The sequence below is a fragment of the Ammospiza caudacuta genome, chromosome 7 (genome assembly GCF_027887145.1).
Source record: "Ammospiza caudacuta isolate bAmmCau1 chromosome 7, bAmmCau1.pri, whole genome shotgun sequence".
NCBI classification, from domain to species: Eukaryota; Metazoa; Chordata; class Aves; order Passeriformes; family Passerellidae; genus Ammospiza; species Ammospiza caudacuta.
The window spans coordinates 26,464,343-26,478,831 of record NC_080599.1 but is presented as its reverse complement, the minus strand read 5'-3'; the positions used below and the strand labels follow the sequence as shown (position 1 = coordinate 26,478,831).

At 41.7% G+C, this 14,489-nt stretch overlaps 1 protein-coding gene across 1 annotated transcript in view; it reads right to left on the bottom strand.

Moving 5' to 3' along the window:
* The window catches only part of CRB1 (crumbs cell polarity complex component 1), a 96,511-nt gene extending 82,775 nt beyond the window's left edge, over window positions 1-13,736 (bottom strand). Inside the window, exons 1-2 of the mRNA XM_058808075.1 lie at window positions 13,708-13,736; window positions 12,413-12,570 (exon numbers count right to left, since the gene is read on the bottom strand). Coding sequence (XP_058664058.1) covers window positions 12,413-12,570; window positions 13,708-13,736 — 187 coding nt within the window. The remainder of the gene's footprint in view (window positions 1-12,412; window positions 12,571-13,707) is intronic.
* Window positions 13,737-14,489: the final 753 nt, after the last annotated feature.

Below are 14,489 nucleotides of genomic sequence, written 5' to 3'. Positions count from 1 at the left end.
GGTTTTCCCACTTGATGTGATTACCAGACACTTTACTAGGTGTCATGAGGCAAGACCTCTGCTTGTGGATAGTCAGCACTGAAAGGTGCTGAGTGTCCTGTTCCCAAATCAGTTCAGGGTTAAGCACAATTTACCTCCACAGTGTATTTTTGTTCTGAAATATCCTTGGAAATGTGATGCATTGTCACAAGGATGGGCAAAGTACAGAAGTGCAGCTCATCTGGGGCTGAATTCTGGTACCAAAGCCCTGTACTACAGTGTATCTCTACTGAAGGCTTGTGAAGTGTGAAGTGCTTAACAGTTTTCAGGTTTTAAAATTAGGCGCTGGTCTTGCAGAAAATCTGTGAATTTGGTCATTGTGCGTGTGCTGTTCCTTCCTCCTCTGCCTTAGAGATGGGGAGAATGAAAGGGTTTTCTACAATTTCTATCCTTTTCCTGGACATCAGGATAATTGAATGTAAGAGGGTTTAGTTGGATATTTGCCAATATATTGCAGTTCTGGAAAAAACAGACACCCTGTTGTCAATGATTTCTAATAACATTATAAATCCCACTCGAGAGGTTTAAGAAAAGTCAAATCATAAACAGTTCCATAAACTCCACCAAATACTTCAGGGATTATATTTTCAGATACAAGAACTGTTAACTATTCAAAATTTAAAAGGCCAAGTATTTTCCATATATTGTATTTATGTATTTATTATAATTTATTTTAAGGAGGTAGATTGAAAAGTTAACAGAATTTTTTATTTGTTGCATATGAAATAACTGAACCATAAAAATGCTTGCTTTTCTGCAGTTATCCTATTGCTGGTTTATGCTTATTTGTAATTCATTACAGCATTTTTTTATTAAGTATAAAAGCATCAAGCCTGGGTGACCTGGCAAATTTTTTCCCCAGCTGCAGCAGCAATGCTCAAAGGAAGCTGCCTAAACTGATTGTAGTCTAGGTTATGTATCACTGAAGGCTGACTTTTCCCCCTTGCCCAGTTAAGGTTTTTTAACCTGAAAATAGTCTGCCATTTTGGATTGAGCATCAGCTGGAGAAGAGTGTGATCCTTGCCTGGGGCTCAGATGCCTCCTCCCATTAGTGTTCACACCTCAGCCATCACGTGGCTCCAGTAATGCTGGATCTCTGCAGCCCTCACACAGGAAGGGCTGTGGGATGGCAGGTGAGTGACCTGGGCCCTTCAAAAGGGGCAGCTAAGAGTGATCAATGAGAGGAGTGATAGGTAAATTCTTACAGTCAGCAATGGAAATTGCACATATGAAAAGTGCCTCCATTTCTTATAAGAGTGAGTAAACAATAATGCCATTATTACAAAAGAAATGCTTGCCATATTACAGATCTCTCAGGCACAAGAAGAATCTGGAAAACTCTATGTGTGTCCTCCTGCTAATACATATCTATATTAATGTGTGTGTATGGCATATGAAGGGAGAAACACAAGATCTAAATTTAGTGATTTGAACAGGGAGATCATTTGGATTACGTTCACAGCACTCTCACTGCAAGCAAGGTATTCACCTTGCCCTTCTCAGCTCAGCATTCTCACCTGCACAACTGTCAGGTCCCTCCTTGCAGGCTCTGAGGCCCAATCTGCTGATGTGCTGTAAAACATGCAAAATAACTCACAAGGGAAAAGCTGAAATTATTTTAATGGGAGAAATTTTCTCTGCATATTTGCAGGGAAGAGAAAGAATCTGAAGGAAGTCTGTTCCTTTACACTTGTATGACTGCTGGGCATGACCACAGCTTTAAGGACAACTTTAAAGTCTTTGAGAGAGTCTAAACTGATGTCTAAACTCAAACTCAAAGTACAAGTGTAAGTGCAGGGAGGACAAATGAGTTTTACAAGGTGAAATGCTGGACTGACCTTGAACATGAAAGCAGAGCCCTTGGTATTATCACAGGAAAATGTTAGATTCTAAGACTTCACTTGAGAAGCAGAACTAATTAGAGAAGATTAACAGAAATGAGGCATGTAATAGCTGGAATAGGGCATGACTGCAGTTTGAAAGGCTGAATCACTGGACCTCTCACTGAGGTCAAGATTTTAAGAACACTAGACCTTTTTTTAAAGGCAAGTGGCAAGTTTTACAGATGTCCCTGTGGTAGCTGAACATTCATTATAGAATTCAAACTCTGCACATAGGAGTTTCCTCTGTGTTAAGACTGTTTTCATCCTTAATATCTGGGTACATTTCTGAGCATGGGGTCTTATTCAGGGCCACATTCACATTCCTACTACTTTGCAGGGAGTCCTGAAGTGAGGACGAAGTTCTCACTTAGTAGGTGAGTCTGCACTACAGTGGTAACACAGTGGAGACTTCTTTGTTGATTTTTTTTCCAATGATTCTATAAACAGATTTTTTGTTTGTGGGTTTTTTTCCCCCCAAAGGAGTGTGAAACATATGTTGTAGTTTCTTCCCTCATACTTTCCACTTTGCAATTTTTTTCTGTCACTGACCAGCATCCAGAAAACTCTAAAGACCTTTTATTACTGAATGGTAAAAAATGTGTCAGAATTGGTGAGACAGCACTTCTGATACACTCCCTGAAGTGATTGCTTTGCCAGCATTGTAGTAATGGGCTCAGCTAAAACCCAAGTGGTTCACATGGAACAGAAAGCATTGGAAGGGACTAATGGTGATCATCTAGTCCAAAGCATTGCATCAACTAGAGCAGAAAGCTCAGCATCCTTTACCTATGATGTGACTACTTCTCGGAACTTTCTCTAATGATTTAGTACAAATTTCTTATTTTTGAAAAGCCAGGTTTACTGTAAGCATGTGTAACCACATGCCTGTGGTTAATGAAAGTGTTGGTGCTCATCAGGGATTGGAGAAAAGAAGCAGTCACCCATGAAGACCCAGAATTCTTCAGGCTGATTCAGAGCCCTTGCATAAAAGATGAGCAGGTTTAAAAGACAGGAAAATCCATCTCTCAGCTCTCTGGGTGTTTGTAATTATGCTAATAAAAGTAAGGAAAGGGTTCCCGTGTCTGTAGAAATGTTGACACAATCTGTCTGAAACTGAAGCACAATTAAATAGCATTGGCAGTTGTTGTTTGAGTGCCCTCTAGAACATGTTTTTATGTTAGTCCAAAGAAGAAATTGTGCAATTAAAGATGCAAGCACATTTGTGATGCTGTTTATCTCTTGTACAAAAATCTCAGTAAGTGCAATAACAGTCTCCATTTGCTTCTAATAGTATTGAAGAATGCAGTTCCCTCAAAGTTTAGTTTAAGAGCTGGAATATAACTAGCAGAGTAATTGATTGCCAGTCAATCAAACATCTCAAAAGACATGATTCTCCATCTCCTTGAGAAGAAACCACTCTTGATTACCACGCCTGACTTCTGGTTTCATAAGCAAAGCCATGCTGGTCCTCACTGGACATAACAAAATGAAAGGACTTAGGAAGTTAAACCAGAAAAAAAAAAACCCTGAAATCAACTCTGCTCAAGGTTCCTTGTGGAATAGCAGAATTCCAGGGAACAGATGCCTGTGTGACTGCAGCAACCCATTGCCAGCTCAGAGGTGCTGGCTGGGGATACAAGAGGGCAACTCTAGGGTATTTTCCCTGGTCCCTAGGCAGAGAGAACACTGACAGAGACCTCTGGGAACACAGAGTGCCTGCATGACTCTGTAGGCAATTCCCCAAACAAAATGAAGAATGGAGTGTTTATGGCTTTAAGGCTGTAGTAGAAGCACTGTAAAAATAGATCTGATTTTGTTGTGCTGTCTGCAGAGAGTTACATTTCTCCCTTTTTTTATTCCTTTCTGTGATTTGTCAGATCGTTAGGTCAGACTGTTTGCTGGAAAGTGTTTTATATCCAGATCCTTCAAAGGTGTTCAGTGTCAATCCTGCCTTCTGCTGTTTAGCTCCATTAGAGGTTTGCTCCAATTACCTCTCAGTCTTGTCACTACACTACTCTGGAAAATGGTGGCAATCCCAAGTTGCCCACTTGTTTTTTAGGAAACACAATATTCTTTGTAAATAGCCTTTGGAATGTGAAAATGGCAATTAATTTTAGTAACTTTAATCTTTTTGCACTTTTTCACGAGCTCCAAAATGGGAAGATGTTAGACTTAAATTGAATCAGACATTTAAGACATACTCATGAGAAAACAGAACAGATAGTTCTTGTTATATCAAACTGAGGGCATTTTTACATGGGTTGAGGCTTGCAAAATGCTCAGTACCATTAGTATTACAACTTGAATTACAAATGTCAGCTGTATTTAATAAGAGAGAAGGGATGGGTTTAGTTAGAAAAACTGAGTTGGTGAGTCCTACGAAATGATGGGCAGACATTTGCTTTTTGCAGCTGCATTGCAGAGGCACCTACTTGCATTTTGCTCCAAATACATATACAGATGGGGATCAAAAAGGCTTGGGTTATCATTCCACAAACACATATTTTCCCACATTTTATGGTAGGAATCAGTGGAGGCTTGCTTTCAGAATTCTTTTAAGATTGAACAGAGAAAAGAAGAGCTTACAAGGGCCTTGCATATTTTCATCCCATTTAATAGCTCTGATGCAATCTCTGATACATCAGTGTCATTCCTTGGCCTCTCCTCACTGGCATTGCACATTTCTTTTGTTATGCAGCCTTTGATTGCTTATTTCACAAGATTGGTGCCTCCTCTCTCTGTATTTTATTTATGGGGTTATCAAAGGAAATTAAGGGGCTGTTGGAGAAGAGCAGGCAGAGTTTTTATTTCCTTACACCATGTCAGACTTCTGTAGTGTTTTGCCTTCCTTACAGCCAGCACAGCTGCACCCTTCCTGCAGCAGGAAGGATCTGATGCCCAAGGAGCAGCAAGGTGATGTGTATTAGTTCAGACACACTCTCAGGGCTCTCTTTCCAGCTGTTGGGAGGGTGGTGAGTTACACTGCAGGCTGTTCACTGCAGATATCAGAGCCTGATCTCTTCTTCCAGCCGTGTGGACACTCAGGGATGGTTTGCCATAGCAGGAGTGCTAGCACAGCTACTTTGGAAGCACCTACAAATTGCCACAAAGCTTGGCTAAACACCTCAGAAGTACTGCTGTATAGAGATGTCTTTTCAAGGCTGCATGATTACAGTGAGGGTTTTGGGTTCCCTGCTGTGAGTAATCTGTCAGTGCAGGTTACCTAAATTGCAGTTGCTTGGATCCTTGCAGACTGATGACTGTCTGTCATTCTGTGTCCTTGCTTTGGCTTCCTGTCAAATTGTGTTGTTTTCAAAGTCCTCTAGCTCACGTTCAAAGAAGGAAAGAAATGTGTCACAGTCAAATTCAGAGCTAGGGCCCTTCTTGTGGAAGAAGGAGCTAATGAAGTGTTCTGTATCATCCTGTTGGAAACACCAGCAAGGGAGACTGGAACTGTCAAGTGAAGAGTGTGGCCAGTGTCCACTGCCTCTCGTGCTGCCTGTAGCCTCCCTGGCAGTCTGGATGTGAATGAGAGCATCCTTGGCCTTTGTTTCAGAGGACAATCAGCCTTTGGTAGCACCACAGTATACAACAACATAGTTGTACCTCTCAGAAAGCCCAGCAAAGGAACTGTCAGGCCATTGTGTCCGTGGCTGAGCTCTAAGGGAGGGGTACAAAGTTTTGTTTGTTTACTCACAGGCTTGATCTCAATCAGTGTGATTGAGTGCACTTTGAAGGAATGTGTCCTGTCTGCAAAGCCCCTGGCTAATGCAGATAAAGATGCTTTGTCTGTCTCATTATTCAAGGAAAAGTTTAAGGCACTAGGCTGCCAGTACGCTCAGCCTTGGGCAGGCAAGCAGGAGCAGTAAAAAGAAGCAAGGAGTTTCTCCCCCTGCCTGCCAGCATCCACCCAGGCCACAATTATTCAGGCACAGCATTTCCCAGCAGAGAAGGATGCACCAGGCAAGTGCCCTGATCCTCGGCTGCTGGAGAGAGGACACAGTGACGGGTTAGCAGCCCATGTCCCTTTTCTACCCACAGAAATATTTAGCCCTTGAAATATTCTGATTTCTGTCCCCGCTGATAAGATTCCAGGCAGGCAGAAGCTGCCTAACCCTGAAGTTGCAGCAGCCCTGCTTTGTTGATGCCTGGAGAGGGACGTTTTGCTGGGCCTGGAGGAGCCCTGCAGAGCTGCAGTGGCAGCTGCGTGGTGCCCGCCCAGAGGCCCTGTCAGCTGCAGTCTTTGTCAAAAGATGGAAGCAGCTTCCTCCTGACCCATTTTATGGGTGAGTAAGATATAATCAATATCAAGTAAAGATAAGTATCTCATTGAAAAAAGGTTTATCTGGGTTGTTGGGTTTTTTTGCTGTTTGCTGGTGTGAGAGGGCTTCCACACAATACAGCACTGTTAATGGCTGAGGAAACAGAGAAGTACAGTGAGAACTGACAAAACATGTCAGTCCCTAAAACCAACAAATTAATCTGTGAAATCAATCTGGAAAGCAATATATGTATCACTTATCTCCTTGCTCCAGATGAGTCAATTTAAAGGCTTCCCTTAGAAAATGGGCCTTTTGTCCATTTTTGGGCCACCACAAAGAGTAAAGGGAATACTCAAGTTTACCTAGAGATTGAGGCATTGTCTAAAAGATTTTCTTAATGTTGGAATGTGAATTATAAAAACAAACCCAAAAGTAGAAGTATCCTTGGGAGGTCTTTGGCTGCAAACTCCTATAGGCAGGATCAAAGGCACTTAGGCTGCTGTTTCTCTGATTTACTTATTAGAGAGAGTTAAATGACATGGACTAAGACATATTTATTTATTGCTTTGTAGCTGGCTATATATATATATATATATTTTAACCTTGATATTTAATAAAGGAGCAATTTTTGCTGCCATCAAAATAAAACGTTAAACTTCTCTTAGATGAAGCAGAACTCCTACTCCAATGTAAATTTGTTGCACTGTATCCAGAATGGCCAGTTGGAACAGTTTCCTAGGAATTTACTGCTATTTGTTTTTGTGCATTAAGTTCCAGTCTTGCATTGCTTTTTTCTAAAAAGTGAGAAGCTGGCAGGTTCAGCAGGCAATCCCTGTTTTCCATTCCTTTTCAGGTTTCTGACCATGAAAATTTTGATATTGATAATCCATGCATTAATTATATTTTTATGCATTATATTGTCAACATATCAAGTGTACTCAAAATGCAAGTAAAAATGTAAGTGATTTCACTCCAAAAGCCAGAAATCAAACTACATAATCTCTAGCATGGGGGTATTTTCTGTTCTCATTGTAATCAGTGCCTTCAGTAGCCAAAAAGTAAGAGGTCTTGATGTCTCAAAGAATGAGAGTAAACTATTTTCACATTGAAATTTAGACAACAATTCTGTTTTTGCTGCAACACAGGGGGCTGAGTTCAGGGCTGCCTTTGTTTTGCACAGCACATAATCCCCAGTTGTGCAGAAGGGAAGAGAGCCATCTGCTCAGCCTGCTCCAGAGCTGTTCCTGAGCTGCCCTGGAGCCTCAGTGCCACCACAGCCCTTGGGCCAAGTCCCCACCTGGGCGGGCCTCTCTGGGGCTTTGTCCCCTGAGACCTTCACAGATCCCCCAGGGTGGTGCTGACTGCCCAGGGTCTGTGTAACACCAGCTGTGAGACAGCAGCCTAGACACTCTCTGGCAGGTATTTATCTAACCCATTCATTAAAAAGTTCTGGTATAGTGTCTTAATTATCCTTCAGTTGGGAAAGTTCACACAAATCTTCCCTGATGTGCATGGAATCTGTTATTTTCCAGAGCCTGCCCTTCTAGAGGTGACAGGGAGCAACTGATCTCATCACCATCCTTGATTGCCATTCTCTTTTGTGGAGGTAAGACTGTGATCATGTCTTCCCACAGGCTTCCCTTCCTGTGACCCTTTCTCAGAGGGCACATCTTTCTAAATGTCTATTTTTGCTGTCCCTTTCCAGCATTTTCCTAATTGCCTCTCTCTTGCTCACAGCAGCACTCAAAACTGGATACAGCCAGTACTGAACAGTGGTTTGATTGCTCTCCTGTGTCTTACAAGTCATTTTTCTGTCAACACACAACAGCAAAATATTTGCCTTTCCCTGTAACTTTTCAGAGGGGAAGTGCCCAATTCGGTCATCAAAATTTGAGCACTCTCTAAACAGCACTGGGTTTTTTTGTGAGCTTCCTCTAACAGAGAGGAAAAGGTGTAGAGATTTGCACAAGGAAAAGATTCCCTAGGTGCTTTAGGTTTATCAAACTAACAGGGAGAACAAAAAACTGGAGAGAGAGAGGGAGATAGATAGACACACAGACAGACAAACTTTGTGTGGGGACCCCTTTGAAAGGTTTATGTATATACTAAAGCATTAGGTTTATATCCTCTGCTTGTATTAAATTAACTTTCCAGCCTCAGCTTCTCCAGTCCATTATCATGGATACAGGGTTACATACACCAGTGTTTCAGGATCTGTGTGAGGTCTCTGCTGCTGGTTAAGCATGAATGATAAAAAACCTTTTTACACAACCTCCTTTCTTGCCCCTCAGTCTCTTTCCTAATAGGTCATTAGTCACAAACAACCTGCTTACAGAGACTGATCTCTGTCCTTGCTGCAGAATTCCCTTTTTGACTGTGAATATGTCATCCAGTGCCTTGTCCTGTATTGCCAAAATCACTGTCATTTGAGAGGTAAATTTTTGAAGAAGCTGATATCTTGCACTGTCATTTCTGAGTGACGAAATGGGATGTGGAGAAATATTTAATCCCCAGAGGTTCTCAGTGATGACAGTTCCCAAGTTACAGAGCACACAGACAGAGAGGGGTCTGTAACCTGGTATCCTTCTCTGCTCTTGGAATGCTTTGTAAGAATTTGAACTGAGTGGCTCAAGTACAGTTGTGGCTGGGATTTTCTTAATGTCACTTTTACACATTTATCTTGCAGTAGTTACTGCCTTTTTCTTAAGTTACAGGGCTACTAGTTTTCACTCTTAAGATTTAGTTTCATTCCAGAGAAGGAGATGTTATCCATAATAAAATATATACATGAAAAGGAAAAAAAACCCCAACCCAGCACAACTGTGTCTAGAAGCTGTTGCTTTTAACTTACTGGAGATGATGGCAGACATCTGAAGGATGTTTCATTTTTGCTGTGCTCCAGATGCCATGTGTGACAGCCAGGAGGGAGGCAGGGCTGCAGGGCTGCTGAGTGCAGCTCTGACAGGCTCAGCTCCACGGAGGGCTAATGAGGAGCTGCAGAATGGGCTGTGAGCTCATCAAACCACACTAACAAGACTTTGCTGGAAAGCTCCTTACATCAGCTGGATGTGCATGAGGGATGAGCAGTGTGAGCAAAACCACAAATCTCTTTATAAGCAGAGCTTTATTCCTAACACAGTAATTAAGCAGTAATTAGAAGTTTTGTGAGTAATGGGAATAGTTGTGTGAAATTAAGAGTTCTTGTCCATGGGGAAAAATTGCATAGTGCCAGCATCTCAGAGGGGTAGAAAAAGGCTGCAAGTAAAGCTCAGATATTTTGCTCACATTAACAGCAATCCCAAATGAATTTCCATTCTTAATTTATGAACATTTGAACAATTTATGAAGCATTGATTTTTAAGTAAATAATACATTTTTTCAGCTCTGCTGGAAGGTTACTAAAATGGAGAAAAACAGAATTACAGAATGGTTTGGGTTAGAGGACCTTAAAGATCATCTAGTTTGAACACCCCTGCTGTGGGCAGGAACAACTTCCACTAGACCAGGCCTTGAACCCTTTCAGAGATAGGGCATCCACAGTATGTATCGGCAATAATTTTGACCCTAAATGTTCTTTGTCTATATTTTTCCCAAAATGAAGACAATTCTGCAGTATTGATAGAATACTTGATTGAATTTTAGAATTGATTGAATTTTTACAATCCATTGTAAAACTCGTTTAAAAAATCAGTACTTAAATGTTGAATGAAAAGATTTTGAACTTGACTTCAGATAGAATCACTTCCAAAACTGATGTGTAAATGTACCTGTATTTATCAGAATTTCTCTTCCTCTATTTCATAAGCAACTCCCTGCCCACAGTTTCATGCTTGTGATTCCTGTTAGACAATAGTACAGCAGCAATGAGTTATCAGTGTTGTTCTGGACTTGGGACATACTTCCTGTCCCTGTATGATTCTTGGTCCCTCCTCACACAGAGGTGGGCATCTCTGGATGCCCCCAGATTAATTTTCTGTGAGTGGTTCATTTGGAATGATTTGTAGACACAAATGATGTTCGCAAAATGCCATATAAACCCAACTTGTATTGAATGCTTGCATCCGGAGTTCATGGCTCCTAAACACTATTTATTTTCCAAATTGTTTAGAGTAAGTAGTTATAAAGAACATTCTGCCTTTAAGCAGGATTTAAAATTACAATCCTCTGGGGGAAGAAAAATCCAGTAAACTGATTTTAAAAACATAATGGCAGATACAACTTCTATAAATAATATCATCAATCACCTCTGTTCCATTTTATCCTCAGCTTTTCTGTCTTGGTCTTTCTCAGCTTTAATTTTTAAGTAGGGAAGTAATTGCAGTCAGTTCTTCTTCTACTTTTGTCTCATCTGTTCACAGTTATGATTTTATTAACAGAAACTGTTAGCAGTTTCAAGGGGGATACAAGCTTTCTAAAGAGAAAACACCTCCCAAGATCATTAAATATACAGCACTGACAAGTAGAGGTATGGTCCTGAGCCTGATTCTGGTTCCTGATGCAACTGCTCCATCCTGGAGTATCAATTTGTGTCACAGTGTGACAACAGCCACAGTTCTACCTGAGAAAGTTCTCCAAGACTGAAAAGCCCCTTGTTTGAGACTGGCCATATGGCCAGAACCCAGAGAACACCCATGGCACATCCGAGCTGTCATCCCAGTTAAGTGGGCTAAGGAAAAGGCATAAAATGACACACAATTACTTTCCTCGCCTTTGGCATCCTGCACTGAGCAAAGCTCACCCGAGGTGAAAGCCAAAACTGGTATTTATCTTCTTTCTTTAAACTGATTCCTGGGGGCTTGTTTCTTGTTTTCATTCTAACAATGTTTTCTTTGTGTATGATGTTTTTATTGTGATCTTCTTAATTTATAAAACTTAATTTTTAGTTCCCCTTCCCAAAGCTTTTATATTTTGTTCTGATTTGCCTGCCTTGTGGAAAAAAGGAATTTTCTTAACTAACACAACTACTATTATGTTCCTTTACTTAGATAGCAGACTCTTTCGTAAAGACTTTCTGGCTGTTCATCCTACAGGATGATCTTTGAAAATTACTTTGTGAAAGTTAAAGGTCTAGTTTTTTGTTGTTTTGGTTTTTTGGGTTTTTTTTTGTTTTTGTTTTTTTTTGTTTTTTTTTAGGATATGTCCTGTTGTGAGTTGATTTTAAAAAAGGACTTTAGTTTCCCTGATTCACATCAGTACATCCCCTCAAAGAAAATTACTAGCATAAAATGTTGTTTCTATGACATTCTGTATTTTTCTTATATTTTCAAGTGTGGGATTTTTTTTCAGTGCTGGTTAATTCAACTGCATCTGTTTGCTTTTTAGTCTTTAATTTATGTTGGGCTGTAAACTGTCCAAGTAACAATTTGAGTGATGCAGCAACAGAAGGTGACCCAGATTACACAACACTGAACGCTAATGCCAAGTCTTCTTGTTTAATGGCAGCTGCTCAAAGCTTTGTGTTATTGCTATTCACATGCAACAGACACAAATCAAACAGCCTCCTCAGGCTCACATCCTGCAGATCTTCATTTTAAACATGTTCAAGAGCTGCTGCTTTTCACACACACACAGCAGCCTCACCAGCTGAGGCCATTTAGCCTCCTTGGCTTGCATTTACTCACAGCCATCTGACACAATTATCAAGGAAACCCATTGTGACTTCCTCTATTTTGCACACTTTGTGGAAGTTTGCCGGGAACATTTTTTCTCTATAAAAGTAGTTGGACTGTCATGCTCCCTCATAATGGACATATTTTACAACACCAAATACAACACAGTTAATAACTGCTTTCTCTAGATGCTGTAGTTTAGAAAGTATATATAATAAAGCAATATTACTGAAAAACATAACATGAACAGTTTAGGCAAAGGATAAATAAGTTTAGATTTAAATCAGAAAGGTTTAGATTTACTGAATGAGTGGTATCAAAAGGCAAACTTTAAAGTATAGGTACAGTTTTAACAAAATAACTTATTACTGTACTTTGAATATGCGAAGCAACAAAATGCTTTCATTCCTTATTAAAAATAAAAAAAGTCAAAGCATGGAGATCAGGAAAGCTATCAAGCAACGAGTTCATACAACTTAGTTTCATGGACCAAATTTTTTTGGCATCTCCATCAAATTTTTTAAAGCCTTCTGACAACACAAGATTTCTGCTAGAAGTGCATGTCTAACCATCTCCCCAGAGGACATGTCAGAACAATAAGAAAAAGTGCAAATCTTACTTTTTAAATGGATGAGCAGCAAAAAACCGAGGTAGAAGATGAGTAGAGAGTTAATTCTTGAATGAGCCATATTCATCTTGATAGGACATCCTCTGCCGAGTTGCCTGTTGTCCAAAGGGCTGGTGCTGATGCTCACTGCTTTCTCCTCGTATCTGAAGCTAAGGGCACACCCGGGGCACCCGGCCCCCAACGAGCCATCCCCGCCCGTGCCCCTCCTCAGCCTGCAAACCTGCACACTCGGATTCAAAAGGCAGTTTTGTGTTGTGCTTGTCAAGGTCTTACTTCGGCAGGTCCGAGTGGTTTTTCAAACCCGGTGCAGATTTGTGTGGGAGCTGGACTGGAGTCTGTCCCCGGCCGTGCTGGGGAATGAATGGTGCGCTCTGCTCCGCTGTGCTGGGCTGTGCCTGCCCCGCTCCGCTCTTCAGGGCTCTGCCTGCCCCGCAGCGCAGCCACGGCACCGCCGTCCAGAGAGCCCGAACCCCTGCGCTCCTTATCTGCACCAAACCCGCCACACGGCTCTCCTCATCCACGGTGCAAACACTTGACGTTTTCTTGCACAGTCAGCTCACAAACGCTTTCTGCTTTCTGCATTTTTTCTGTTATGTTACACCGTTAGCACGTGAAGTGAAAAGGTGAAACATCCAGATTCTCAGTCTTTTCATTTAGTGAGATGTTAGTCTGCTCTCTTCCTCAGTATTATTTTTTTTTGTTTGTTTTGTTGGTATTGTTTACACTGGAGTGGCTAAAAAGCACACTCCTAGGAGCTGGCACAGGACCTCTGAGCTTCATCAGCTTGTGTTACAATCTTGAACTGCTCATGGAGGAACCAGTCACTTACAGAACCACGAGGTGTCACCGCAGGATCGATAAGAGAAGGGGATGGCAGCAGGGCATGGGCTCCATTTGGTTTAGCCAGGGCTGGTATTAAACAGCTGATACTAAGTGCCTTCCCAAGCTGCCCCTCATGGCACAGGCAGTGTCTGTTTGTGCCCAGCACTCCCTGTGCAGTGCCTCATCCATAGATCATGGCTTTGTTCTCAGATGAAATCCTGGTCCTGCTCTAGCAGAAGGGAAAGTGAGGGCACACAGCAGCAGCCCCAGGGGCTGTACTCATACCATGATCCAGTACAAACTCTGGCACCTCACACACACAGTCTGGGTGTCCACAGCAATGGGTGCCACAGCACCAGTCTGGCTCTGAGGCCAAGACAGAGATGAGCTGCCTGTTTGGCAGTGAATCTCCTCTTTCCACCACCTTCTCCCCTAGCAATCCTCCTTTGGCTCTTGGCACTTACCCTCCTTGCCTCACTGAAAATACACGCATTCCCAAGCCTGAAAAATCTGCTTGCTCATTGCTACATTATGTTACTGTCAAGCAGGTAGCACTCAATATATTTGGTATTGTGCTTGTCCTCCCCACTTCAGTGGAATGGTAATCCCCAGTTCAGGAAGCCTTTGATACTGAGTTTAAATTTACAGGTACACTTAACAAAATACAAGCTGAAAGTCAAGTATATGCTGAAGGCCTTAGATGTGTATGGAGCAGACTGGTGATGCCAACATGAATTCACTAAAGCTGTTTTTAATAGGTAGGTACTTTCACATCACTCATTAAGCTCAGTAAACTGATTAATTTAAAATTTTCTCCTGCAGCAAAGCTCGTCCTTCTTTCCCATCTCGTTAATTTGTGTGTAGCTGCACTCACCCACTGCTGACCCTCTGGCAAACCTTTCCAGATCCTCTCTCCCTTGTCCTGACACCAGCAGCCCAAGCAGCTCCATCATCTGCTCCCCAGGAAGCCTCCACCCTCCCCTGAGCCCCCCTGCTCCACTCTCCAGCCCTGACCTCTCTGATGACAGCCCAGGCTGGATTTCCTGGCCAAGTGTCATGGGCTATGAGCATTATGATGAATTGGGGTCCTAGTGCAAAGTACTTAGATAACTATCAAGTTAAACATAATTAAATGGCTAATTGTAGTTCTCAGCTCTTTCACTTTTTGTAATCCCCTTTCTTTTATATTTACATTTGTAGTTGTTTGGATATTTTCTTCTCCTTGCCATCTGTCTACTTTGTTTCT